At 51.0% G+C, this 23,135-nt stretch overlaps 3 protein-coding genes across 6 annotated transcripts; 2 read left to right on the plus strand and 1 right to left on the minus strand.

Moving 5' to 3' along the window:
• The first annotated feature begins 4,810 nt into the window (after positions 1–4,810).
• On the plus strand, positions 4,811–8,181 carry SDR39U1 (short chain dehydrogenase/reductase family 39U member 1). Its single transcript, XM_020880975.2, has 6 exons — positions 4,811–4,909; positions 5,225–5,331; positions 5,421–5,503; positions 5,900–6,021; positions 7,021–7,164; positions 7,433–8,181. The coding sequence occupies exons 1-6, from the start codon at positions 4,894–4,896 to the stop codon at positions 7,843–7,845; spliced, it is 885 nt and encodes a 294-aa protein (XP_020736634.2). The 5' UTR covers positions 4,811–4,893; the 3' UTR covers positions 7,846–8,181.
• Positions 8,182–8,198: 17 nt separating this feature from the next.
• On the minus strand, positions 8,199–18,233 carry KHNYN (KH and NYN domain containing). 4 transcript variants are annotated; one of them, XR_011488179.1, is made up of 9 exons: positions 18,074–18,181; positions 17,215–17,435; positions 15,280–16,400; positions 14,991–15,121; positions 14,808–14,904; positions 11,701–11,808; positions 11,391–11,492; positions 8,958–10,943; positions 8,199–8,678 (listed from the first exon to the last, which is right to left on the minus strand). XR_011488179.1 is itself a non-coding variant. In XM_070468814.1 (8 exons), exons 2-8 carry the CDS (start codon positions 17,413–17,415, stop codon positions 10,691–10,693), a joined length of 2,013 nt encoding a protein of 670 aa, XP_070324915.1. In that variant the 5' UTR covers positions 17,416–17,435; positions 18,074–18,233; the 3' UTR covers positions 8,199–10,690. The 4 variants fall into 4 exon arrangements, 3 of the variants coding, with proteins under 3 accessions (XP_070324915.1, XP_020736633.2, XP_020736632.2); XM_070468814.1 differs by having other exon boundaries at positions 8,199–10,943; positions 18,074–18,233; XM_020880974.2 differs by lacking the exon at positions 18,074–18,181 and adding an exon at positions 17,837–17,929 and having other exon boundaries at positions 8,199–10,943.
• A 280-nt stretch (positions 18,234–18,513) lies between these two features.
• Positions 18,514–23,135, plus strand: CBLN3 (cerebellin 3 precursor). The gene is made up of 3 exons (XM_020880990.2): positions 18,514–19,571; positions 19,854–19,973; positions 20,295–23,135. The coding sequence occupies exons 1-3, from the start codon at positions 19,272–19,274 to the stop codon at positions 20,490–20,492; spliced, it is 618 nt and encodes a 205-aa protein (XP_020736649.1). The 5' UTR covers positions 18,514–19,271; the 3' UTR covers positions 20,493–23,135.

Below are 23,135 nucleotides of genomic sequence, written 5' to 3' on the forward strand. Positions count from 1 at the left end.
TTCTGTTTTGAGGCTATAAAAATTTGCTGTTAACCCTTAAAAGGCTCAGTTCTCCCTTGACCCGGCCCGCTCTTCAAATGTCTTCTCCCATTCTAACAAACTCTATTCATTTCTCATTCTTCCTCATGTCTAGAAATTCTTTTCCAACCTGGGCTCAGATCACAACATAGTCCTTCCTTTGAATGGCTAGGAAGTGGAATTTCTGGGCTACTGAGACCTCTGGTGGTGCAACAAGAGCGACTCATGCTAAACATTTCCCTTCAGCCTGACCAAAGGTCAATCCCTCACACACACACACACACACACACACACACACACACACACACACACACATCCAGTACTCAAACACACAGGAGCATCTGGAAAGAAAAAGACAGATCTCAAGGGCACTTCGTCTTCATGGTAGAGCCAGAGCAACAGCAGAAAGACACAGGGCTGATGCCAGAGGTGAGAAAGTATCAACTCCAGAGTAAGGCCCCACTGGGAATGGATGCCTGGATAGTGGTCTGGCTGGAGAGGGTAACATCTAGAAATCTTCATGGAGGGAAGAGAAGAGGAGAAGAGTTGGCATCTCCACAGAAGGTAAGGCTCAGGCGACACTGTTTCTATCACCACAAACTCTGGGGTCTGAGACTGTGTTAAAAAGGGAGACCAGAGGTGTTCTAGGGTCCTTTATCTGTTGGGTCTCCATGTAAGGATTTTGGTTGATTGGCTCTACCATATTTTAATCAGAAAGTACATGAAATGATGGTGTGAATAGCATTTAGCAAGTCATATCCAAGAGCCTGAGAGAAAGTGCAGATTAAAAAAAAAAAGTGATGATGTGAATAGAATTGAACAAGTCATATCCCAGAGCCTGAGAGAAGTTGCCCAAACAAAATGAAGAGGGCATTCACACAGTTAGAGCTGGCATGGGGGAAGATGCAGAGTCACCAGCAAACACCCCATCCTGTCCTGCCCCAGCCCCTGCTAAAGGAAGGATACCTCCCTGAGTCCTGGCTTCCTGTCCTGCCCCACAGTGATGGCCTGACTACCCAGAGGGACTGTGGTCAGCTCCTTGTGCTGTTTCAGGAAGCAACTGTGGGGGAAACAGTTCCATTTCAATGAATGAAGTCCTTATGATTACAACAGACTCAGGAGGGACCCTTGTCTTCCTGAAGGGCACCAGCTGCACTTGCCCTTCCACCCAGATGTGCAGATGGAAATTTCTCATGTCTTGTTATCTGGCTCAGATTTTAATGTTTTAACTGCCAATGTGTCAGACAGACTGTGAGATCTGCAAACCGTTTAATCTAACTACGTCAGTTGTCAAAGCAGAGGCTGAAGAAGGAGAAGCTGATCCACCAATCCCCAGAACCCCAAACAAAAACATCTTTAAGGCATTAAAAGCCTGCTCTCCATCAGCCTCCCAGGGGAGGAGTGGTGGCTGGGATCAGAGTGCTGTCCCACTCTGTATGTATATCCCCTCTTACAAGGGGCACAGAGCTCTAGGAGAGATTCCCACCTCACCTCCATGAGGCTATTGATGAACCTCCACCCTCCTGAATCTGTGATCTAAAGGTACCTGATTCAGCAAACACTCCTCCACTTCTCCCCACAGCTCCTCACCCTTGCCCCTTCCCCAGCACTGTCTGGCAACCAAGCCTTTGGGTTACAGAGATAGTCTGGCAACCCATAAGGTAGCCTCAGTCGCAAAGCACACTTTGTTTTTGGTCTCTGGAGATTTATTTTCTAGCTAACTCAACAACGCATTAAAGTGAAGATGAGTTCAAGTCTATCCAGCACATTCAGGAACTCTGTAACGGGAATTTATGCCACACAGTGTTCCTCCCATATATTTTTAAAAACTCATTCAGCTTTTCAGTGTGTGGAACGGTTTGGAGAGAAAAAAACATGCAAAAACAGAGACCTGTTAAAGAAACTATTGCAGAAAATAGATCAAAGAGGATAATATTAATAACTTGAAGGTGAGTAATGGTGGCACAGATAGAAATAGATGGATCTAGAAGATATTTAGTAAGTAAAGTCAACAGATCTCTTCAAGAAAATTAGAGATACCAAGGGAACATTTCATGCAAAGATGAGCTCAATAAACGACAGAAATGGTATCGACTTAACAGAAGCAGAAGATATTAAGAAGAGGTGGCAAGAATACACAGAAGAACTATACAAAAAAGATCTTCACAACCTAGATAATCACAATGGTGTGATCACTCACCTAGAGCCAGACATCCTGGAATGTGAAGTCAAGTGGGCCTCAGGAAGCATCACTACGAACAAAGCTAGTGGAGGTGATGGAATTCCAGTTGAGCTATTTCAAATCCTGAAAGATGATGCTGTGAAAGTGCTGCACTCAGTATGTCAGCAAATTTGGAAAACTCAGCAGTGGCCACAAGACTGGAAAAAGTCAATTTTCATTACAATCCCAAAGAAAGGCAATGCCAAAGAATGCTCAAACTACCACACAATTGCATTCATCTCACATGCTAGTAAAGTAATGCTCAAAATTCTCCAAGTCAGGCTTTAGCAATACGTGAACCATGAACTTCCAGATGTTCAAGCTGGTTTTAGAAAAGGCAGAGGAACCAGAGATCAAATTGCCAACATCCAATGGATCATTAAAAAAGCAAGAGAATTCCAGAAAAACATCCATTTCTGCTTTATTGACTATGTCAAAGCCTTTGACTGTGTGGATCACAACAAACTGTGGAAAATTCTTCAAGAGATGGGACTACCAGACCACCTGACCTGCCTCTTGAGAAACCTATGTGCAGGTCAGGAAGCAACAGTTAGAACTGGACATGGAATAACAGATTGGTTCCAAATAGGGAAAGGAGTACATCAAGGCTGTATATTGTCACCCTGCTTATTTAACTTATATGCAGAGCACATCATGCGAAATGCTGGGCTGGATGAAGCACAAGCTGGAATCAAGATTGCTGGGAGAAATATCAATAACCAGCTATGCAGATGACATCACCCTTATGGCAGAAAGCGAAGAAGAACTAAAGAGCCTCTTGATGAAAGTGAAAGAGGAGAGTGAAAAAGTTGGCTTAAAGCTCAACAATCACAAAACTAAGATCACGGCATCCGGTCTCATCACTTCATGGCAAATAGATGGGGAAACAATGGAAACAATGACAGACTTTATTTTTTGGGCTCCAAAATCACTGCATATGGTGACTGCAGCCATGAAATTAAAAGGTGCTTGCTCCTTGGAAGGAAAGTTATGACCAGCCTAGACAGCATATTAAAAAGCAGAGACATTACTTTGTCAACAAAGGTCTGTCTAGTCAAGGCTATGGTTTTACCAGTAGTCATGTATGGATGTGAGAGTTGGACTATAAAAAAAGCTGAGCACCGAAGAATTGATGCTTTTGAACTGTCGTGTTGGAGAAGTTTCTTGAGAGTCCCTTGAACTGCAAGGAGATTCAACTAGTCCATCCTAAAGGAAATCAGTCCTAGGTGTTCACTGGAAGGACTGATGTTGAAGCTGAAACTCCAATACTTTGGCCACCTGATGCGAAGAGCTGACTCATTGGAAAAGACCCTGATGCTGGGAAAGATTGAGGCCAGGAGGAGAAGGGGACGACAGAGGATGAGATGGTTGGATGGCATCACTAATTCAATGGACATGGGTTTAGGTGGACTCCCGGAGTTTGTGATGGACAGGGAGGCCTGGCGTGCTGCAGTTCATGGAGTCGCAAAGAGTCGGACACAACTGAGCAACTGAATTGAATTGAGCAACTGAACTGAACTGAACTGAAAGTCAACAGAGTTTTAGATATCCAAGAAGAGGTATCTAATGGGAAGTTTTTCTAGAATTCAGTACATCTCAGGCTCTCCTATGGTTCGCAGGTGATTTCGGAAGTCTTATTTTTAAAAATTGGTAACTGAGTTCCCAGAGATACATACCTGGGAGAAAGTGCAAAATGGGAAGAGATGAAGATCCTAGGCCCCAGCTTCGAGGAATATCAACATTTTAAGACCTGGAGGTACAGCAAGCAACAGAGACTGAATAAAGATAAGCAAAAGACCCAAACGAGAGTGAGACTTTTGTTGAGGCTGAGAAGCAAGCATTTCCAAAGGGAGGGACGAGTTAGCAAGTGTCCAGCAATACAGAGGTCAAGAAAAACGAAAACTAGGCATTAGTTTTGGTGAGAAGAGCAGAGAATGCTAAAGGCAAAGCCAGCGGATGTGAAGTAGAAGTAGAAAACAGACCCCACTCTTTAAAGTTTAAAAGTTTGATTATGAAGACATTAGCAGAGGAAGAACAGTGCTGGAGAAGGATTATTTTAAGTAGAAGAGCACTTGAGGACGTTTAAATGCCAACAGCAAGGAGCTGGAACAGGCAGAAGAAAAGGTAAAATAATAGGCTGGGTAGACAGAAATCCATTCTACCGCTGGACAGATTCTCTTGAACTACTGATCATCTAACTGAATGCTGCTGCTGCTAAGTCGCTTCAGTCGTGTCCGACTCTGTGCGACCCCATAGACGACAGCCCACCAGGCTCCGCCATCCCTGGGATTCTCCAGGGAAGAACACTGGCATAGACATACAGAATTCGGCGGTTTGAGTAGCTTCAGGCTTTAGGTCAAAGGTTTTTTCTACGCTAACATCTTCCCTCCTCCGCCTCTTCTCTTTGCCTTGTCCCCTCAGTCTACTCCCCGTCCCCGCCTCCTTGCCTGGTCCCAGACACGCCTTGCAATGAAAAATACCGCCTTCTCTACGAAATCTTCCGGGTCGCCAGGCAGGGCCACGCCCAGCCTCAATCCGGCCCACCCCACAACTGGAGCGCGCTTCCCGGAAAGACGCATGCGCAAAAGGCTATAGCGGCGTCCTAGAGGAGGCACCCTCTAAACCTTGCGCAGGCGCGTTAGGTCGTGGTCGCGATGCGAGTTCTTGTGGGTGAGGGAGGGCCGGAAGGTGGTGGGGGTGGGAGGGGGCAGGTTTGTAAAAAAAAAGATACATCCAGAAATTGAGGGCTTAGGAGACTGTTTCTGAGAGAGGGTACCGTCTCGTGCACAGGCTACCTGGCCTTTGCCTCCAAGCCCTAGGGGCCGAATCTCCCTAGACCCTGTGTTTCATCCTGCACGCATCGCGGGGAGGGGGCAAGAAGGAGGGGAGAAGGCTGAAGTCAGATGGGAGGGCACCAGAGAAGGGGGCCACATGCGGGACGGAAGGCCCCCCCGGGAGGATAAACACCTCGCATTTTCTGATCAGGTGGCGGGACGGGCTTCATTGGGACAGCCCTAACCCAGCTGCTGAAGGCCAGGGGCCACGAAGTGACGTTGATCTCCCGAAAGCCAGGGCCAGATCGGATCACGTGGGTATGTCCATATTCTGGAGGCATGGAAAGAAGGCTTAGTTGGGTGGCGCCGAGCGAGGCCTCGAGGCCACTGTGTGCTTTCTCCCACAGGATGAGCTCACGACGTCGGGGTTGCCCCGCTGCGATGCTGCAGTCAACCTGGCGGGAGAGAACATCCTCAACCCTCTCCGCAGGTCAGCCGGGCCCTGAAGCTGACGTTCTTCAGAGCAGAGGGCCAATTCTGATGGGAACTTGTGAGCAGTGGAGATTAGGGCTGGCAGATGGAGGACTCAACCCATATTCCGAACTGCTCGTTCCCCCACCCTCTCTCCTCCACACTCACTTGCCCTGTTTCCCACTCAGTCAGTGGACCTTACTCCCCATTCAGGATGCCCCAAGTACCTGTGCCTTTTCCCTCTACAGGAGAGATGGACCGTTTCTCTAAGCCGCTGTGAGGGCTTTACTAGGCGTGGATATAGATGGGCTCCAGGGAAAGAGGGAAGGAAGGGTATGTGCATGTATTTAGGGTATTTTATTCCCCCTTGTTTCTCCTATGATTGAGCATGCATGCATGCATGTTTCTCCTGCAGATGGAATGCAGCCTTTCAAAAAGAAGTTCTCAGCAGCCGCCTGGAGACCACCCAAATGCTGGCTGGAGCCATAGCCAAGGCCCCACAACCCCCCCAAGCCTGGGTCTTAGTCACAGGTGTAGGTACGCCCCCCCACATCACCAGCCCTTAGACTAACCCGGGAAAGGAGGCAGTCCAGTGAGGGGTAGCTCAGGCTGCAGAGTGCTGGTCTTTTCCAGGCACAGGATCTACCTAGGCCCTCATTCCACGCATATTTCTCCTGACTTTTGTGTACTTTCACTGAGAAATGGGGACCTCAGAGAAAGTGAGAGGAGTGGCACTGCTCCCAGTCCCTGAGAAAGCCCCACCTACTCCCAGGTCCCTTATTTCTCATAGCAGAGAGCTTTAGGAACAGAATTGTCAGTTTTTGTATTTTGCCTCTGGGACCAAATTTACACACACACACATATGTTTAGTCACTCAGTTGTATCCCACTTTTTGTAACCCCATGGACTGTAGCCTGCCAGGTTCCTCTGTCCATGGGATTCTCCAGGCAAGAATACTGGAGTGGCCATTCCCTTCTCCAGGGCATCATCCCAATCCAGGGATTGAACCCACGTCTTGCATTACAGGCAGATTCTTTACCACTGAGCCACCAGGGTAGATATATATATATCTACACACACACATATACTATATACACTACATATACATATACGCTAGTCACTATTCTAAGTGCTTTGCACATATTCCACATAATCCTCACAAGAAACCTATGTGATAGGTATTATTCCTATTTTAAAGATGTAAAAATTCTGCACAGAGAGGTTATATAATTTGCCTAAAGTGACAATAATTTTGGAGCTGAGATTAAAACTCAGGCAGCCTGGCACCAAAGTCTTTGTTCTTAGCTTCTGCACTCTGGCAGTCTCAGCTTGGCCCTCTAATGAAAGATAAGAATGACTCCAAGGCAGGAACAAGTCAGCTCATGAAGAAGTTGTAGGGGAAAATATCCATGGCTCTCACTACCCATGGAGAGATTCCCAAGGTGCCAAGGAGGGTGAGGTAAGGGGAGCCTTGACTGCAAAGGACCAGATGGGACAAAGGACACCCAGGGCAAACCAGTGCTATTCCACCGGCAGCTTACTACCAGCCCAGCCTGACTGCGGAGTACGATGAGGACAGCCCAGGAGGGGATTTCGACTTTTTTTCCAACCTCGTAACCAAATGGGAAGCTGCAGCCAGGCTTCCTGGAGATTCTACACGCCAGGTGGTGGTGCGCTCTGGTGAGAACAAGGGGTCTGGGTATCAGACGGGGTTGGAATGTCTTCTCGGGACCAAGAGGGGCTGGGGATAAGGGAAGCTGAGCTCACAGGAGATGCCACCACTTCTGGCTGACCTGCAGGTGGGAGGACGGACATCCCAAAGAGAGCCAGAGCCCTCACCTGCCACAGAGCAGAGTCAGTATAGGTGATGAAGGGAAAGCGGAGAGGAACAGTGGGGGTGCCTGGAGGTCAAGGGGTCTCCCTGTACCATCCTTCTTGCCTGCTCTAGGGGTTGTGCTGGGCCGTGGAGGTGGTGCCATTGGTCATATGCTGTTGCCTTTCCGCCTGGGCCTGGGGGGCCCCATTGGCTCAGGCCACCAATTCTTCCCCTGGATTCACATCAGAGACTTGGCGGGAATCCTGGCCCATGCCCTTGAAACAAGCCATGTGCAGGGGATCCTAAATGGAGTGGCTCCCGCCTCCTCCACGACCAACGCTGAGTTTGCCCGGGCCTTGGGCGCAGCCCTGGGCCGCCCAGCCTTCATCCCTCTCCCCAGTGCCGTGGTACAAGCTGTCTTTGGGCAAGAACGTGCCGTCATGCTGCTGGAGGGCCAGAAGGTGATCCCACGGCGGACACTGGCTGCTGGCTACCAGTATTCTTTCCCAGAGCTGGGGGCTGCCTTGAAGGAAGTCATAGCCTAAATGGGGAGGCTCAAGGCAGGGCCTGAGGCCTGTTCCTCAGTAGGGGCTTACTGGTGAGAGACTGCATAAGCTCGGGTTCTCCTCTAGAGACTGAAAACCATCTGGTTCTTAAGCCCTCTTTCTTGCTCACTGTCCCACTGCCCCACCTTATTTAACTGAGAGATTTCCGCTATTTCAGGGTTACAGTCGCATTATGTTGGGACCTTAACTTCTTCAACTTCTTATAGATAAATATTTAAGTTTGGTCTCCTTGTGTGTCCTGTTCCTGCCCCATTTCTCCTCCTTGGTATTCAGAGAATGTTTTGCAGTTTAGGCAATAAAGACAAATTAACTGACTAGCTTCAGCTCATCTCTTTGTTCTAGATTCTCCTGATATTTATTTCAAGGAATGTCATTCAAGATGACCCTTTCCTTTACGTGGAGTTTTGAAAATGGTAACAGGCAACATCTCCCTTCTTGGTCTCTTGACTGCCAAAAGAGCTAGCAACAAATTTGAGGCACAAGGTTATAACAAAGGTAGAAGCGAGAAGGCAAGAGGAACAGTGATCCATTTCCAGTGGGCTCTGGGGTCACCCTCCACACCTCCTTGATGACACAATGCTGTTAGGATACCAGCAGAGGAAGAAACAAGGCCAAAGTCTAGGACAGCCTCTGGTCTGTTGCTGGACAGCAGTGAACTGATAAACAATCACACACCAGCCTGTTCATCAAGCTGCAGCAGGACAAAGCTGTGCAAAGCTTAGGGCTGTCAGTAGCTAAGGACCTGCCTCTCATCTCAGGCCACTTCAGTCAACCAGAGGGCAGACGTTACCTCAAGCCCACTGCACATCCACCTGCATTGAAAGTGAAAGGTACAAGGAACCTATTAAAAACTACAAACTCAAACATTTCGGGGGAAAAGAGCCCCAAGTATTCATCAAGGACCATCTCCCTCTATCAACCCTGATTTCTGCCAGAGTTTGACTAGAAGTAATTACCCTAGCCCCCAATTCAGACCATGTTAACCAATTTTGTTTCTTCTGAGGGGGCCGTGGGTTGTCTTTGAATCACTGTCACCGCCCCAACTAGTCTCCCCAGTACGACTCCCCCCAGCCCTGCTCAGTGGGGTGTACCTCATCCATGGGGCGGGGTGGCAACACTGGGCCCCAAGGACCTCCTCCATCATTCACCTCCAATGCTAGTTGCTGGTGTGAGAATCTCAGGTGATTTCAACTCCCTGTATCACTCAGGCAGCAGAAGTCAGAGCCTAAAAAGAGAGCCTTGTCCAGGGATTTGCTACAGGGCTCACACAGCACTGAAGCCAGAGGCACCTGTCCTACTTCTTTATCTGGTCTTGGACTCTAGGAAGTTGCCTGGCTCTGTACTGTTCCTGAGGGAATGACTGGCCTCAAGGAAGCATATTTAGGGCTGCGCTAAAGGAAGGGCTAACTAGTACTGGCTATGGATGAATGTGCTGCCTTGGAGGTCGTAGATTCCCTGGCACGGGAGGACCTCAAGCAGATACAGGACAATGACATGTAGGAACCAAGGTGGACAGAGAAAGTCCTGAGGTGACAGCAGTTGGTCCAACTCTGATTCTTCCGTTTCCGTCTTCCAGATTAGTTCCTCTAGGTACAACCTCTATAAACCCTTCCCATCCGCATACACGCACACACGGAGCAGAAGTGGGATTCACTTTATGCGACATATCTGTTCTGTAGATAAAATGCTAGGGTCAGGTCACGTGGTCATTGTCCTCACAGAACATGGCTTCATCAGTTTGGTGACTGCTCAGCGCTCGAGCAAGTGCGTTAACCAGAGACTGGGACTATCCAACACATTCGTTCATCTGTAAACACCTGGATGCAACAGGAGAGCTGCCATTGAGAGGAACAAACCCTGAGAGTTTACTGGTAATGCAGTCACCCTAATTACCTGTTCTGTAAATGTGGATTGGGCGGGGAGGGTTGCCCAAAAGGGACGCAGCCATTACAGGGCACATTATACTGAGGATGCAGTGTTAAAATCCAGGACACAGGCCCTGGGGACAGAGGACCCTCAGCTCTCTGAAAGTGAGGTTCTGGTTAAGAAGCCTGTGCAACCACAGACAGACACACCTGAGACTTGGTCCAAGTACCTTTCGTCCAAAGGGTTTTCCTCCACGTTCTCATCTCTCCTCCCAACAGGCGTTTTTACCCCCGACTTGTAGGCAGAAGTAAAGACCAAGATCAGTCAAGGTCACAGGCAGGCACAGCTGAGACCAGAAGCCAAGTCTCCCTCTGCCTTCTCCACCAGCTCGCTGCTGCCCCACTGTGACCCAGACCCCGGAACATGAGCCTTTCCAGGGGCCAGCATTCCCTTTGCTGCACCCAGGAGCCCAGCCAGGCCTGGGAAGCGTTCCTGTCCTCTGGCCTTCAGAGCAGCAGCCACGAGGAGGAAAGGCTCAGCTTCCCGGCCACCTGTTCTCCCTTCCCCTCCCACCTACCCTAGCCTCCACCCCCAGCTTGGCATGGAGGAGGGGCCAGCAGTCCCAGTCTCCGGCATCCACCCCTTGCAGCAGCCCCCGCTCCTTACAGAAACCCTGCGTAAGGCAAGGTTGAGAAATTAAGGCTTAGAAGAACCTCCTGAGAGCTGGTTGAGGTCCTGACTCAAGATGAGATCAGGTCACGTCACGGACCTGTCCCCAAAGTGCTCCACACAAGAGCATTCCTCACGTACGGATGCTCCTCCACGAACCTCTCTGACAGAGCACCAACTCGGGGGAGAGACTGGGGCAGGGTGTGAGCAGCAGAGGGACCCTCAGGATGAGCTGAACTGGGTAAGACTGGAGCTGAGCGGGGGGGGCGGCCACTCAGACAGGTGAGGCTCAAAAGTTGAGACTAAGCAGGGCCTCAGAGAGCTGGTTGATGTCCCGGCAGTACGGCTCACGCTGCAGGATGAAGTCCACCTTGTGATCCTGGCCCCAAAACACCTCCAGCAGTTGGCGCCGGAGCCGCTCTGTCTCCCGCGTCTTCCGAATGCCACCATTGCCTTTGTCCTCTTCTTTTCTCCCCTGCTGCTGATGACTGTGTTCTGTGACGCCCCTGGCAGGAGGCTGAGGTTTAGAAGACCCCGGTGCCCTGGGAAGAAGCAGAACAGAATGAGCTGAGAAGCATCCTAGAGTGAGCGAGCCTGAAGTTCTAGAAACTGGCCTCCGAGTGGCAGTATCAACCTACTTCTGCAGGGAGGATGCATGGTTCCTTTGGAACCGGATGGTTAATCTCGCTCTAGTCTAATAATTACTTTCTGTCCAGCAGAGGGCGCACTCAATGCAACCAGCTATGAGTAAAAGCAACCATTTACCAAGTAACTCCGTCCAACACACTGATCAGGGAAAACAGGAAGCAGGAGCTTCCTTCCCAGGCTGAAGGGTCTGCGTCAGGATTCCTTGGGCCAGAGCCCAGGCAACCTGAACTACTATAGAATAAAGCGGGCCTGGATTGAGTCATTTTTTCACCCGACTCTCCAGGCCTGCTAGGCTCCTGCAGAGCAAGAGCAGGGCTGCCTAGGAGAGTGCAGGGCATTACCTGACCGGTTTCTTCAGGAACTCATCCAAGGTGGGGCCATTTCGCCCCAGGGGGTCATCCGGCACCATGAAGAGGTTTCCCACAAAGGTGAAGGGCAGCAGGCTGGATGGGCACAGAGAATGTGTGGTCACAGAGGGGCCCTTGCCCACTGCCCGGACAGCTAAGACCAACACCATCAGAAGCTGCCGGCTACCATCCTTCACAAAGTGGTGTCAGCCCCTTCCCAGAGTCCTCACCCGGTGGCAGATCAGAGCTGGTTCTAGAGAAAGGTCTGAGTCTGTGCCCTGTTCTCAGGGGAGGGCTCCCTCACCGCTCTCTGATGATTGCCATCCACTTCTCAGACTCCTCTGCCAGGTCCCGGAACTGGTCGTTGGAGACAATGATCCCGTCGGTCTCTTCAGCCAGCTTCACCATGAACCTGTCTCAAAAACCACAGCAGCCATATTGGGATTCAACAAGGTCCCAACCCCAGAGCACTTTATCGACGCCCATGACGCACTTCTAGTGATGGAGATCTGGCCCCTCACCTTGAACCAGCCACCAGATGACTGACTGGATACAGGCGCCATGGGTTAGGAAGAAAACAAAGATGAACTCTTCCATGTCTCCCAAGAGCAACCCCTCCAGTCACCACAACCCTCCACAACACTCTGTGCCTTGTCAATATGAGACAGAAAGACCTAGCCCTTGCTCTGTCTTCTTCCCCGCTGCCCCTTGAATCAGTCACAGATCCCTCATGCGCCTCCCCTGAGGCCTTCCACTCTGCTTCCTTCATTTCCAGTCCTGCCATTACCACCTGAGCTACTTGGACAATGCAACTGAGGTACTACTGCACAGCCTCCTAATAAGGGGGTCTCCTGCCCCCAGCTATTTACCACCCTCCAGTCTCTCCTCCCCTGAGAGAACATGCTCTTCCCCTACACAAAAGTCTTCCAAACTTGCCCTTTATCCAGCAAATGTTTCCACATCCCAGGCTTGGCAGCTAAGGCCTAGCAACCAGCTCCAAGCCACTGTTAAGGCCTTATCTCCTCCCTCCCTAAGGCACTCACAGCTCCTGAAAAAATCAATGATCAGATTTCACCCTGTTCTTCAAACATGCCCTGCGCTGTCTGATTTTCATGTTTCTCAAACTGTTCCCTTTATTCCCTCCATCTGGAAGGAAACCAGACCTAACTGATGAGAGGAATCTCAAGGGGAACGTCAAAAAAACAGATGCCTGGGCCCCATTTTATAATTCTGATTCCATAGGACTGGGGTAGAACTCAAGAGATGAGTCCTTAACAGGTTTAGAAGCCAAGAGATCCAATGCATCCAATATCCTTGTCAATCAGCAAAAACTCTCAAATCCTTCCCTTCCCACAAGACCCCAGCCAGAAGGGAGATCCCTTTCCTCTGAATTCTGTAGTGTTTGATTTACAGTTTCTTTGGGCTTTTTGAAGTGACGAATCGAGTCTTCCCTGATTCCTGCCTCCTTCGGTAGGCCAGACACCTAGTACCACACAGGCAGTCAGTATCTGAAAAACAGTGTGGTATAGCCTTGGTCGTTCAGTCGTGTCCAACTCTTTGTGACCACATGGACTGTAGCCTGCCACACTCCTCTGTCAGTGGGATTCTCCCATCAAGAATACTAGAGTGGGCAGCCATTCTCTTCTCCAGGGGATCTTCCTGACTCAGGAATGGAACTCGAGTCTCCTGCATTTCAGGCAGATTCTTTACTGTCTAAGCCACCGGGGAAGCCCTAGTGTGGTATAGAGGGGACATTAATCAGGATTCAGTATGACAGATGTCTGGCTGAGCTTCTGTCTGGGAAACAAATTAAAGAGATGACATTATAAATATATATGGTATCATATAATATACAACATGTATTTTCAAATTAAAGATAATTGTACTATTATCACATTAGATCATATGTTGTTCCACAGTATTCAGTAGGTCTGTGCTACGTCACTGTGTTTTTCACTGTAACTAGGCAAAATACAAAATTTATATTGTACCTCTGCCTATCAGGACCTATACAACTGTACAGACACGTCTTCAAAATTTATTACAAGTGACTCAACCTTCAGTTTTAATTCTGTGTTAATGCTGGCATGTAAAGAAGGTTCTCTATTTCGGATAACCTGTGAAATCTAGGCATAAAACAGAACTGCATTGGGAGAATGTGAACTGTCTTTTGTAGAATACCTGTTAGGGAGTAAAAGCTAAGCATTTGAAAAAACAAAATATATAATCAGTACAGCTTGGGAACTCTTTTTTAATTTAAAACTAAGAATCCTAGAGAATAAAGAACTTACCACCTTAATTTTTTCAAATTAGTTAGCTTCTGAAATCCACCCATGGGACTTCCCTGGTGGTCCAGTGGTTAAGAATACACCTTCCAATGCAGGGAATGAGGGTTCAGTCCCTGGTTGGGGGAACTAAGACCCCACAGGCCACAACAAAGATCCAGTGTAGCCAAAGGGAGGGGGAAAAGTCTATTAAAAAATAGTAATAATAAGTAAGATCCACCTGTCTCCCACACTGTGTACATCAGGGAGGACATGTCTTGTGTTCTTCAGTTAAACCATCTAGCAGCTTTAAGTTCCCGTTCTTCCTTTGCCACGTCATAACCTTTGCCAAGAGAATTAACTACTCCAACCCGGTCTCCATTTCTGTACAATGGAGAGAAGATGTGCTGCCACACTTTATTGAGTCTGTGAAAAACTAAAGAATATCACTGTCCTCCAACAGAGCACCTTGAGTGAGGCAAGCACGTACCTTAGCTTCTTTTGACATTCACAACGAGGAGGAATGAAAAGAAGAGGAACTTGAGACAAAGAGGTTAATCCACTAAGAGAATCCACAGTGACTATGCAAGGAGACTCAGATTCAGACCTTCAAATTCTAAGACCACTGATCTTTCACTTATCTTCTTTTGAATACCATGTTTTGTACAGCCGTATTATGCATGGAATCCATTCTTTATTTATCATTATTTGGATCGTTTACTCTGGTTTTCCCAGAAGGTTGGAGAATTTCTCTATGTGTTTGGACATCTAGGTTGTAAGAGGCATTTGGCAGTTAGCTATTCCTATCACCGGCTTTCCCATATCTCCATTAAACCAGTGTTTTCTAGATGGTAAGGTACTACCATCTAGAAAACAGTACCATTAAGATGGTACTATTAATATAAATACGAAGCATCCTTTAGTTTGATAAGTGAAAAAGTGAAGGATGAAACAGAGTTGTCCACCATCCATCTCATCCTGTCTGCAGGGCAGGTTTACCTCCCCAATCATAGGGGCACATGGAGAAGTGGCCCTTTTCCCACCACTCAAGTCTTACAGTGTGAAGGGGCCAGAGTTTCTGTCTCCCCCTCAGTCTTCCACCAGGCTCCCTGAATGTCGAGTCTGTGGATAAGAGAGAAGCAAGTACCTGTCATCATAGGAGGAGATCCTCTTGCCATCCAAGACCCGGGAGGGTGTGAGGGAGAGCAGGCTGAGGGAATACAGCTTATGCAGGAAGTGACCCTCTAGAGAAACAGAGGAGCACAGTGGGGTTACCCCCGAGGTGAACGCGGGGCCCATCCCCAGACACAAGAGACCAGGCTCAACTCACCTCTGACCTTGGAGTCCTTACTGAAACGCCACTGAGGAACAAAGACAGTTATGTCGCGGTGGCCTCGGTCCCAGAAGTACTGCACGGCAATGGCAATGCCCCGGCTGGAGAAGTAGTGCTGGAGGCCGTGCCTGCAGTGGGAAGGGGTCAGCACTCAAGGGCCCTAGAGTGGAGGCCTGGCAGCCTGGCTGGACTGCCCGCCGCTTGGCACATGTCCCCAAGATGAACACAACTGCCCATCTCTACCTCATCCCCCTCCCTGGGACCCTCAGCCCCACCAGGTACTCACACCATGGCCACGTTGCTGCCATCGATGACAATATGGCGGAGGTCTGGCTTGCCCGGCACGTTAGCAAGGCACAGGGTGAAAGGGTCTTGGAGAGCCTCCTGGAAACGCTGTGTGCCAGTCACCAGGTTGCCCCCTCGGGTGCCTCGTTTCCACGGAGACCCCCGGCCTCGAGCCACAACCAGCTGCTTGTCTGCCCGGTCTCCGCGGTCCCCCCGGTCCCCACAGTGCCATGGGGGTTCAGGCGCAGGTGGGGGGCTGGGCACTCTTGGAGGTGAGGCTTCCCCATTATGGAGCCGCTGGAGGAGGGAGGCTCCCCGGAGCTGAGATGCCCTCTGATAGAGGCCCTGGGTACCAGGAGGCTGGCCCTGGACCCCAAGCCTTCCTCTTTCTTGGGGAACTCCCTCCTTCCCCAGGGCCTTCCCCTTCAGAGGCCCTGCCTGCCCGGCCTCTCCCCCTCCTGACTGTGGCCTGAAGGCCACTAGTCTCTCCCAGGCCTCTTCCCCGAGCCACTCCTTCCACCCCAAATTCATCGCCCTGGCACCACCCGGCTTTGTTCCCTCCTTCTCCACGGCATGTCTCTCTCCCCTTGACTCTTGCCACCCTGTAGGTCCCGTGTCCAGAGACACTCCACCGTCACCCAGGGGAGTCCTGACTCCCTGCTGCTGAGCACCCAGCGGACCTGGGCCGCCCCACCCCCAGGACGGGAATGCTTGGGGCCCCTGCCCCCGGGATGCCTCCTGCACCAGGCTCAGCAGCTCCTCCTGGATGGCCTGGGGCAGCTGCAGCAGGGCCTCTGTGTGGGCATCCCCCCGGGCCTGCAGCAGGGCAGAGAACTCTCTCGGCACTCCAGCACACTGAGAGGCTCCAGGGGATGGCCCCAGACGAAAGTCCCAGCTCAGCCGCTCTACCAGCTCCTCCACTCGACTCTGGACCATGACGAAGGCCTCAGTCAGCCCACTGACCATCAGGGAGCCGGGCACTCCCGGCACCAAGTGGGCAGATGTGCTCCAAGTCAGGCAATCAAGGAAGAAGCCCTGGGCTCCCAGAAAGATGCAGTGCAGTTTGGGTGGGTAGTGGATTTCATTCTGTATCTCCGGGCTACAGAGACCCTTCAGGTACTCCTGGGGGAAAAGAGAGGGAAGGGAAGTAGGAAGAAAAAGGAGATTGCTGGGATCTTAAATGGTCCGATAGCCCCTGCAGGCCCACTGCTGTCTCCTGAGCTCCAGGATGCCTGGGCAGAGAAATGGAGCCCTATAGATCCTGGAAAAGGTGGGGATTAAAAGAGGACAGAGAAACTCACTCTCTCCCTTTTCAGGTGACAACCTGTGGCTGAATTTCCATTTAGAACTCAACTTAAGATATTGTTATAAGTAGTTGGTTAAAAGGCCGTCTTTTCTAAACATTTATGTGTGTGTATGTATGTTGCATATTTCCATCATAACGATCAACACTAACTTTTACAGAAGTCATGCATTATGCCTTACGTGCTTTATCTCATTCACAGTAAGTTCGGTGAGGTGGATACTGTTATTATTCATACTTTAAAGATAAGGAAACTGAAACTAGGACTACAAGGATAGTATTCAGTGGTGGTGCCTTACTGGAAGCCCTGACTAACTCCAGAGGAAGCAATGTGGCCTCCCACCACACAGTGAATTCCTTGGTGGGGCCTGCTTGCCCAACCAGATTATCTCTGTTCTCCCAAAGAGTACAAACTGATTTGACCTGAATCACTTATTTCCAAGCCCTGGCAGAACCTGGGTCATTACAGCAGAAATGAAACCAAAAAACTATGGACAGAGAATGTGCAAGTTCCTCAAAGCTCAGGGCCAGTGAGACAAGCAAGAAGTGAAGATCCTCCCCAGCCCCTCCTCTCTCCTGCCTCCACGGGGGAGGGAGTCTGCTTCCCCGGAAGGGTCAAGGAGAGGCATTCACCTTGGCTCTGCTGGCGTTCTCTTTGGGGCCCTCCAGCTGCAGCCAGATGTGAGGGTTCTCAGGACAGTCCTTCGGAAGGACGCTCATCCCCACCCTGAAGATGCGCTCCACATGGGGCAGCTGCTCCCGCACCGTGTCCTCGGCCTCCGCAGACACCGCAAAGCGGTCAGGGGACTGGGAGCCGGCCCCCCAGGTAGGCATGGCTGCTTGGCCGCCCAACCCTGGAAAGAGGGAAAGCAGCTCAGAGCCTTGATGTCCCCTCAGCCCAAATCTTGGTCTCCTAGCCTAACCAGCTATCAACAGGTCGCACCTAGTTATCAAACCTGTAAACAACCCAGGAGGTAACAGCACTTCAGTTCAGTTGGAATAGGGAGGGAATGTCGGATTATCTGGACACGGGGGCCTTCTCCCCGGAAGCGAAGTCACGGATAAACAAGACTGTCTATCTGGGATGGCCGTGTGGCCTTTGGAAAATGACGACCACAGCCCTGAGCAGGAACGGGGAGGAGGATCCAGCTGGGTCTGGAGGCCAGAAGGAGTGGACAGGTGACGAAAGAGCCCCTCTCCTCCGGGTCTCTGCAACCTCCGGGTCCAAGACGGCCTCTTAGAGCTGAATCCTCACCAGGGCTTGAACTGGGTTCTCCTCTGGGGTCCCTCGTCGGCCATTTCCGAGGTTCTGGCCACTCCCACCCCTCCCCCTCCCTCTGCTGCCCCCCTCGGTCGCGCCACGCGCCCCACGCTGGGCCGAGGGGCCGAGCCGGGCCCCGCCCACGGCCGCTGGCGGCTGCCGCCCCCCGCCTGCGCTCGGCACTGCGCCCTCTGGCTCCCGCAGCCCGGGCGCGGGGGAGAGCGCGCCTACCCGCCTCGCCGCCCGCTGCGGCCTCGGTCCCGCCGGCGCCGCTCGGTGCCCGCCGGCCCCAGCTTCGCCCGCGCCCCCGGCCCAGGGAAGAAGGGCGGGGGGCCCGACTCGGGGCGGGCCTTTCCGATTTCTCACCCAACGGGGACCTCTCTTCCCCACATCACAAACAATTTTTTGAGTCACTTCCTGGCCGGGGGCGGAGTCAGCTGGGCCCCTCCCGGGGCTGGGCCAGCACCGAGCCGCGAAACGCGCCCCCGCCCCCGCCAGCCGCCAGCCGCCAGCCGCCAGCTGCTCCCCGCCCCCGGCCCGAGCCCCGGCCGCGGCCCCGGTCCTGGCCCCAATCGGGGCCCCGCCCCCGGCCCTGCCCCCGGCCGGCCCGCCCCGCCCCGCCCCCTCGCCCGCCGTGGCTGCAAGCCTGCCGGGTCAGCGCTACTCGCTCCTCGGAGTTTTGAGTCGCTCCGCGCAGTTGTTTCTCAGGAATGAGGAACCACTTCATGGAGAGATGGAGGTGAAGAGGGCCTTAAAGGGACGAATCCAGTCCCTTCGGATAACGATATAGAAGACCAGGGAAAGAAAAAGACTGGCCCAGGGTCCCAGGATAGTGACACCCTTGACCCAAGCACTTTCCACCAAAACAGTTAGGGGGAAAACACAAGAACATTCCCTTTCTTCCAACAGTGGAAAAGATACTGCTAAGAGGGCTGCTGACTTGTGAAGGATTTTGAAGAGGGAAGGAGTGAAGAGGAAGGGAATGTCACAGATATGCGCGCGCGCGCGCACGCACACACACACACACACACACACACACACACACACCTGCACTCACAATCTTACACAGAAACCCATGTTCTCCGTGGTCCCAGTTCCAGCCTGCAGCGCTCTCCGGAGGGGGCTGCCCTGGGGTTCTGGTTGCAGCCCTCCTGCCTGGCTGTCTCATTTCTCCTCTCCCTCCCAAAGCCCAACTGCTGTTATTTTGTGCCCGGCCAAGGAGGAGGGAACTGCAGTGACAGCAGGAGTGAGAGGCAGGACAGAGTCGTGGGGCATGCAGACGGATGGAGAGAGACGCCAAGACCAGGTGACCAGGAGTCCCAGAGAGAGCGCTGAGAAGCAGGTTGAGGGGTGGTGAGAGCCTGGGGGAGAGGCAGGAAGAACCAAGGAGAAGAAAGAGAAGGTTTGTGGGTCACAGAGCCGCTCAGCCATGCTGGGAACAAAGCGACCCTGGCCGCCAGGTCCCTCCTTCAGCCTGGGGTTGCCTTTGGCCCTCACACTTCTGGCCCTGAGGGCCGGGTGGGCCCAGGAGGGGACAGAGCCAGTCCTCCTGGAAGGCGAGTGCCTGGTGGTCTGTGAGCCCAGCAGAGCTGCTGCAGGAGGGCCAGGGGGAGCAGCCCTGGGAGAGGCGCCCCCTGGAAGAGTGGCATTTGCTGCAGTCCGCAGCCACCACCACGAGCCCGCAGGGGAGATCAGCAATGGCACCAGCGGAGCCATCTACTTCGACCAGGTAATGACCCTACCCTGCAAAGACCTGGAATCACCGTCCAAACCCACTCTGCTGCTAAGGAAATAGCCCTGCTGTGGGGCCCACTGCCCGTCTGCTTTCCCTTCACTCCCACCATACCTTCCTTCCCTTTCTCATCATTTCTTTTTCAATCTGTCCATTCTTCCTGTTTAGTCTACTTACCACCCCTTCCTTTCCTTACTCACTGCCCCTTCCCCCAATGCCGTGGCTTCTCGGAGCCCCAGGCATCCCCCAGCCCCACTCAGCAGGGTCTGCTTCCCACAGGTCCTGGTGAACGAGGGAGGTGGCTTTGACCGCACCTCTGGCTCCTTCGTGGCCCCTGTGCGGGGTGTCTACAGCTTCCGATTCCATGTGGTGAAGGTGTACAACCGCCAAACTGTCCAGGTGACCTGAACCCTAGGCCCTGTCCCATCCCTGGCTCAAGAGGGGAAGGGAGGAGGGGAGCGCAGGGGACCCCCAGGCAGACCTCCATTAATTAACCTACATCCTGGAGGGCCAGGAGCAAGTGGGGGCAGGGCCTGCTTAGCAGAGACTGTCAAGGAGGCACAGAGTCCAGTGCTGGCCACCTCTCAGCCATCCAGGAGGGCGCACTGAGCCCCAGGTTCCCAGGTTCCAGAGTGTCTCTCTGGGGCTGGAGTAAAGGAGGGAAGTGGGGTTCCTGGGACAAGGGCCAGGGAGAGGTGCTAACTGGATTCCCCTCCCCAGGTGAGCCTGATGCTGAACACATGGCCTGTCGTCTCAGCCTTTGCCAACGATCCAGATGTGACCCGGGAGGCGGCCACCAGCTCTGTGCTGCTGCCTCTGGACCCTGGAGACCGGGTATCTCTGCGCCTGCGTAGAGGGAACCTGCTGGGTGGCTGGAAATATTCAAGCTTTTCTGGCTTCCTTATTTTCCCACTCTGAGGACTCAAGCCTTTCAAGGATGGAAACCTAGCCCCTGACTTTTTTGCCCTCTGCCCTCTGCCCCAGAAGTAGTCTTTAAGGCAGGAGAGAGATGCCCTCTGGCTGCATTTTTATTCCACTTGCTTGCATGGGACCCTGTGCCAGACATCCAAGGTGAGGAGTAGAGCTCTGGCGTCTCAGGACCTGCCCTTCTTACTCCACCCCCACAATTGCGCCCCCCCAGCCTCCCACTGCATCTCCTGCCTGCAGTCCTCGGATCAGGGCAGGGTTTGGCAGGTAGGGAGACCTGTGCTACTTTGCAGACTCTGCTCTTTCTGTCCCCCACCCCGCCACCCCTGCTTCCTGCTTGGTGCTATTTGGGAACAGGTGGTTCAGGTGAGCCTGACAGGCCCCTGCATGGGACCAGATGGGCCAGCCTTAGCATACCCAGCAGGCTCCTTCCTGTGAGGAGTGCCAGCATCACAGGTCTCAGCCACTGCAGTCAGAAGCTGAGCCAGCACTGTGTGGGCCAGGGCAGGAGGAAGGCTCAGCCACTAGCAGAAGTGTAGGGAGGGCGCAGAGAGCCCGCGACTGGTGCAGCAGGAAGGGGGCGTGCACCCAGCCTGAACACAGTACACACTTGCCATGTACACTGGGGCAGCCACAAACGTTGAACCCAGGCATCTATTTGTGGCAGGTCCCAGGTGGACTCTGGCCCTCACCTCTCCACCCAAGACATGGGGTGTGTATGTTTGCTTTGGCTGAGAGCAGGTATACAGAGCTTCTTTTGGCAGCTGGAGATAGAGGTAGGTCACACACAGGCCATGGTAGGTCTCCAGGCATGGAACACATCAGTGACTGTGGCTGCCTCCTAATGTTGCTCTACCTTTATAGTCTGAAGTTCGATCACTCCATGCTCTGACCACCACCTCCTTCCTCCCAGCTCTCTCACTGACCTTCACTGTACCTAGTTCACACATCCCACAACCTTCCTTCTTTCTCCCGATTTATGGCATCTTATCCTCCTTCTCAGACTTCCTGTTACCTTGGGTTCCATGGTGCATCTCTTCAGCCACTCTCCTGCCAGTATTATAAACTTTGTCTCACCTCTCTGTCCCATTGGCCCAGCATGGATGACCCTATCATTAAAGTAATTAAAGAATGATGGTCGGTGAGATGCTATAGGATCGCTAAAGAGAGAAGATGCTGTTACAGCTAGGTTCAGGGATTACAGGATACAAGAAGGTATGTCGTAGAGACAATAAATGTAAAATTGTATGTTAGAGTCAAATAAAAAAGGATTTGGTAGTGCTTGAGTTAAATAGGAAATACCAATGTGAAGTTGTGGTTTTCCAAAAGAAATTACTTTTTCAAACTTTATCACTAAAGTAGCGTGAAACATCAGGGCAAAATCTGACGTGCATTCTTAGCACCTGGATCTTTGCCTCAAATATTATTCACCTTTAAAGGGATTCAGGCTCCCTCAGAGAATAGTTCCATGTCATGAATAACTCTAGGCCTTGAACCTATTGGTGAAGACGAAAAGCAAAGATTTTTTTTTTTTTAATGTATAGAGTAGATCTATGAAGGCAAAGGAGCCAATTTTAATAGGCTTCCACAAATTGACCTTTGTGGAATTTGTGACAATTTGATAATCAAAAGGAAAATAATATAGTTAATTGGAACAAGGTGAATTTTTAAAATCCACAACTCTGTTGTGATTTTCAAAAAGAAAAAAGCAACTATACAAGGTGCAAAAAATGTAGTTAATATACTGAGTGAAGAAGTATGACCATAATAGGATATTTTTAGTTAATTTTGATAAGTAGAAGAGTATAAATATAGCAGATATTATATTTACTCATAAGGCACATTTATTTTTCTTATCTGCATAAGTAGGGATGGGTGGATCAAGAGAGCTCTGAGTAATTCCAGAAAAAATTGGAACTGCACCAAAAATGAAAGAGATTGATTGGCACCATCTGGTCATATATTACAACTAGGAAGGAAGAAATTCCAGCAGTGTGTTACATGATGATGAATTAGTCAAACATCCAAAAGATAACTGCTCACTGCTCAAACATGATCCTTCATTTCTTGGGAAAGAAAGCCTCTATACTACCCTACTAATTATAATCAGATTACAGTAACAATAAAACCCAAAATAATACTGGCTTAAACAAAATGGTAGATTATTTCTGTCTCACATAGGAGAACCTGCAAATAAAGAGTCCCGGAGTGGATGGCAGTTTTATGATCATCACAGCCCAATTTCCTTTCTTGCTGTTCCACCTTTAGCATATCACCTTCTGACCCAAGATGGCTCTTTGATCTCCAGTCATTACATCAGCCTTACAGTCCCCAGGAAGGAGGAAGGAAGGACACACCCATTTCCTTTAAAAGAAGCTTTCTGAGAGGTACATCCAAAAATTCTGATTGCATCTCATTGGCTAGAATTTTGTCATATATATCCACATTGGGTAGGGGTGGAAAGGCTAGAAAATGAGTCCTTATTCCAGGCAGCCATGTCCAGCTAAATGTCAGGAGTTATATAATAAGAAAAAAGGGGAGATTGGATATTGGGAAAACAACAATATTGGAGGTATTGGGGGAGTTTGTAAAAATGTAAATGAGCTAAATAAATTTTTAAATGATGTCAGTAAA

This window comes from Odocoileus virginianus, chromosome 6 (genome assembly GCF_023699985.2).
Source record: "Odocoileus virginianus isolate 20LAN1187 ecotype Illinois chromosome 6, Ovbor_1.2, whole genome shotgun sequence".
NCBI lineage: Eukaryota > Metazoa > Chordata > Mammalia > Artiodactyla > Cervidae > Odocoileus > Odocoileus virginianus.

What these genes read in the sequence shown, in the direction of transcription:
- SDR39U1 (XM_020880975.2), top strand. An exon ending in GGCCAGATCGGATCACGTGG is followed by an intron (nt 5,332 to 5,420) that starts GTATGTCCATAT and finishes TTTCTCCCACAG; the next exon opens with GATGAGCTCACGACGTCGGG. An exon ending in CCAGGTGGTGGTGCGCTCTG is followed by an intron (nt 7,165 to 7,432) that starts GTGAGAACAAGG and finishes TGCCTGCTCTAG; the next exon opens with GGGTTGTGCTGGGCCGTGGA.
- KHNYN (XM_070468814.1), bottom strand. Translation starts at nt 17,415, where the DNA reads ATGCCTACCTGGGGGGCCGGCTCCCAGTCCCCTGACCGCTTTGCGGTG. An exon ending in ATCTCCTCCTATGATGACAG is followed by an intron (nt 11,809 to 14,807) that starts GTACTTGCTTCT and finishes TTTTTGAGACAG; the next exon opens with GTTCATGGTGAAGCTGGCTG. An exon ending in TTCCTGAAGAAACCGGTCAG is followed by an intron (nt 10,944 to 11,390) that starts GTAATGCCCTGC and finishes GCTTCTTCCCAG; the next exon opens with GGCACCGGGGTCTTCTAAAC.
- CBLN3 (XM_020880990.2), top strand. Translation starts at nt 19,272, where the DNA reads ATGCTGGGAACAAAGCGACCCTGGCCGCCAGGTCCCTCCTTCAGCCTG. An exon ending in GAGCCATCTACTTCGACCAG is followed by an intron (nt 19,572 to 19,853) that starts GTAATGACCCTA and finishes TGCTTCCCACAG; the next exon opens with GTCCTGGTGAACGAGGGAGG. An exon ending in ACAACCGCCAAACTGTCCAG is followed by an intron (nt 19,974 to 20,294) that starts GTGACCTGAACC and finishes TCCCCTCCCCAG; the next exon opens with GTGAGCCTGATGCTGAACAC.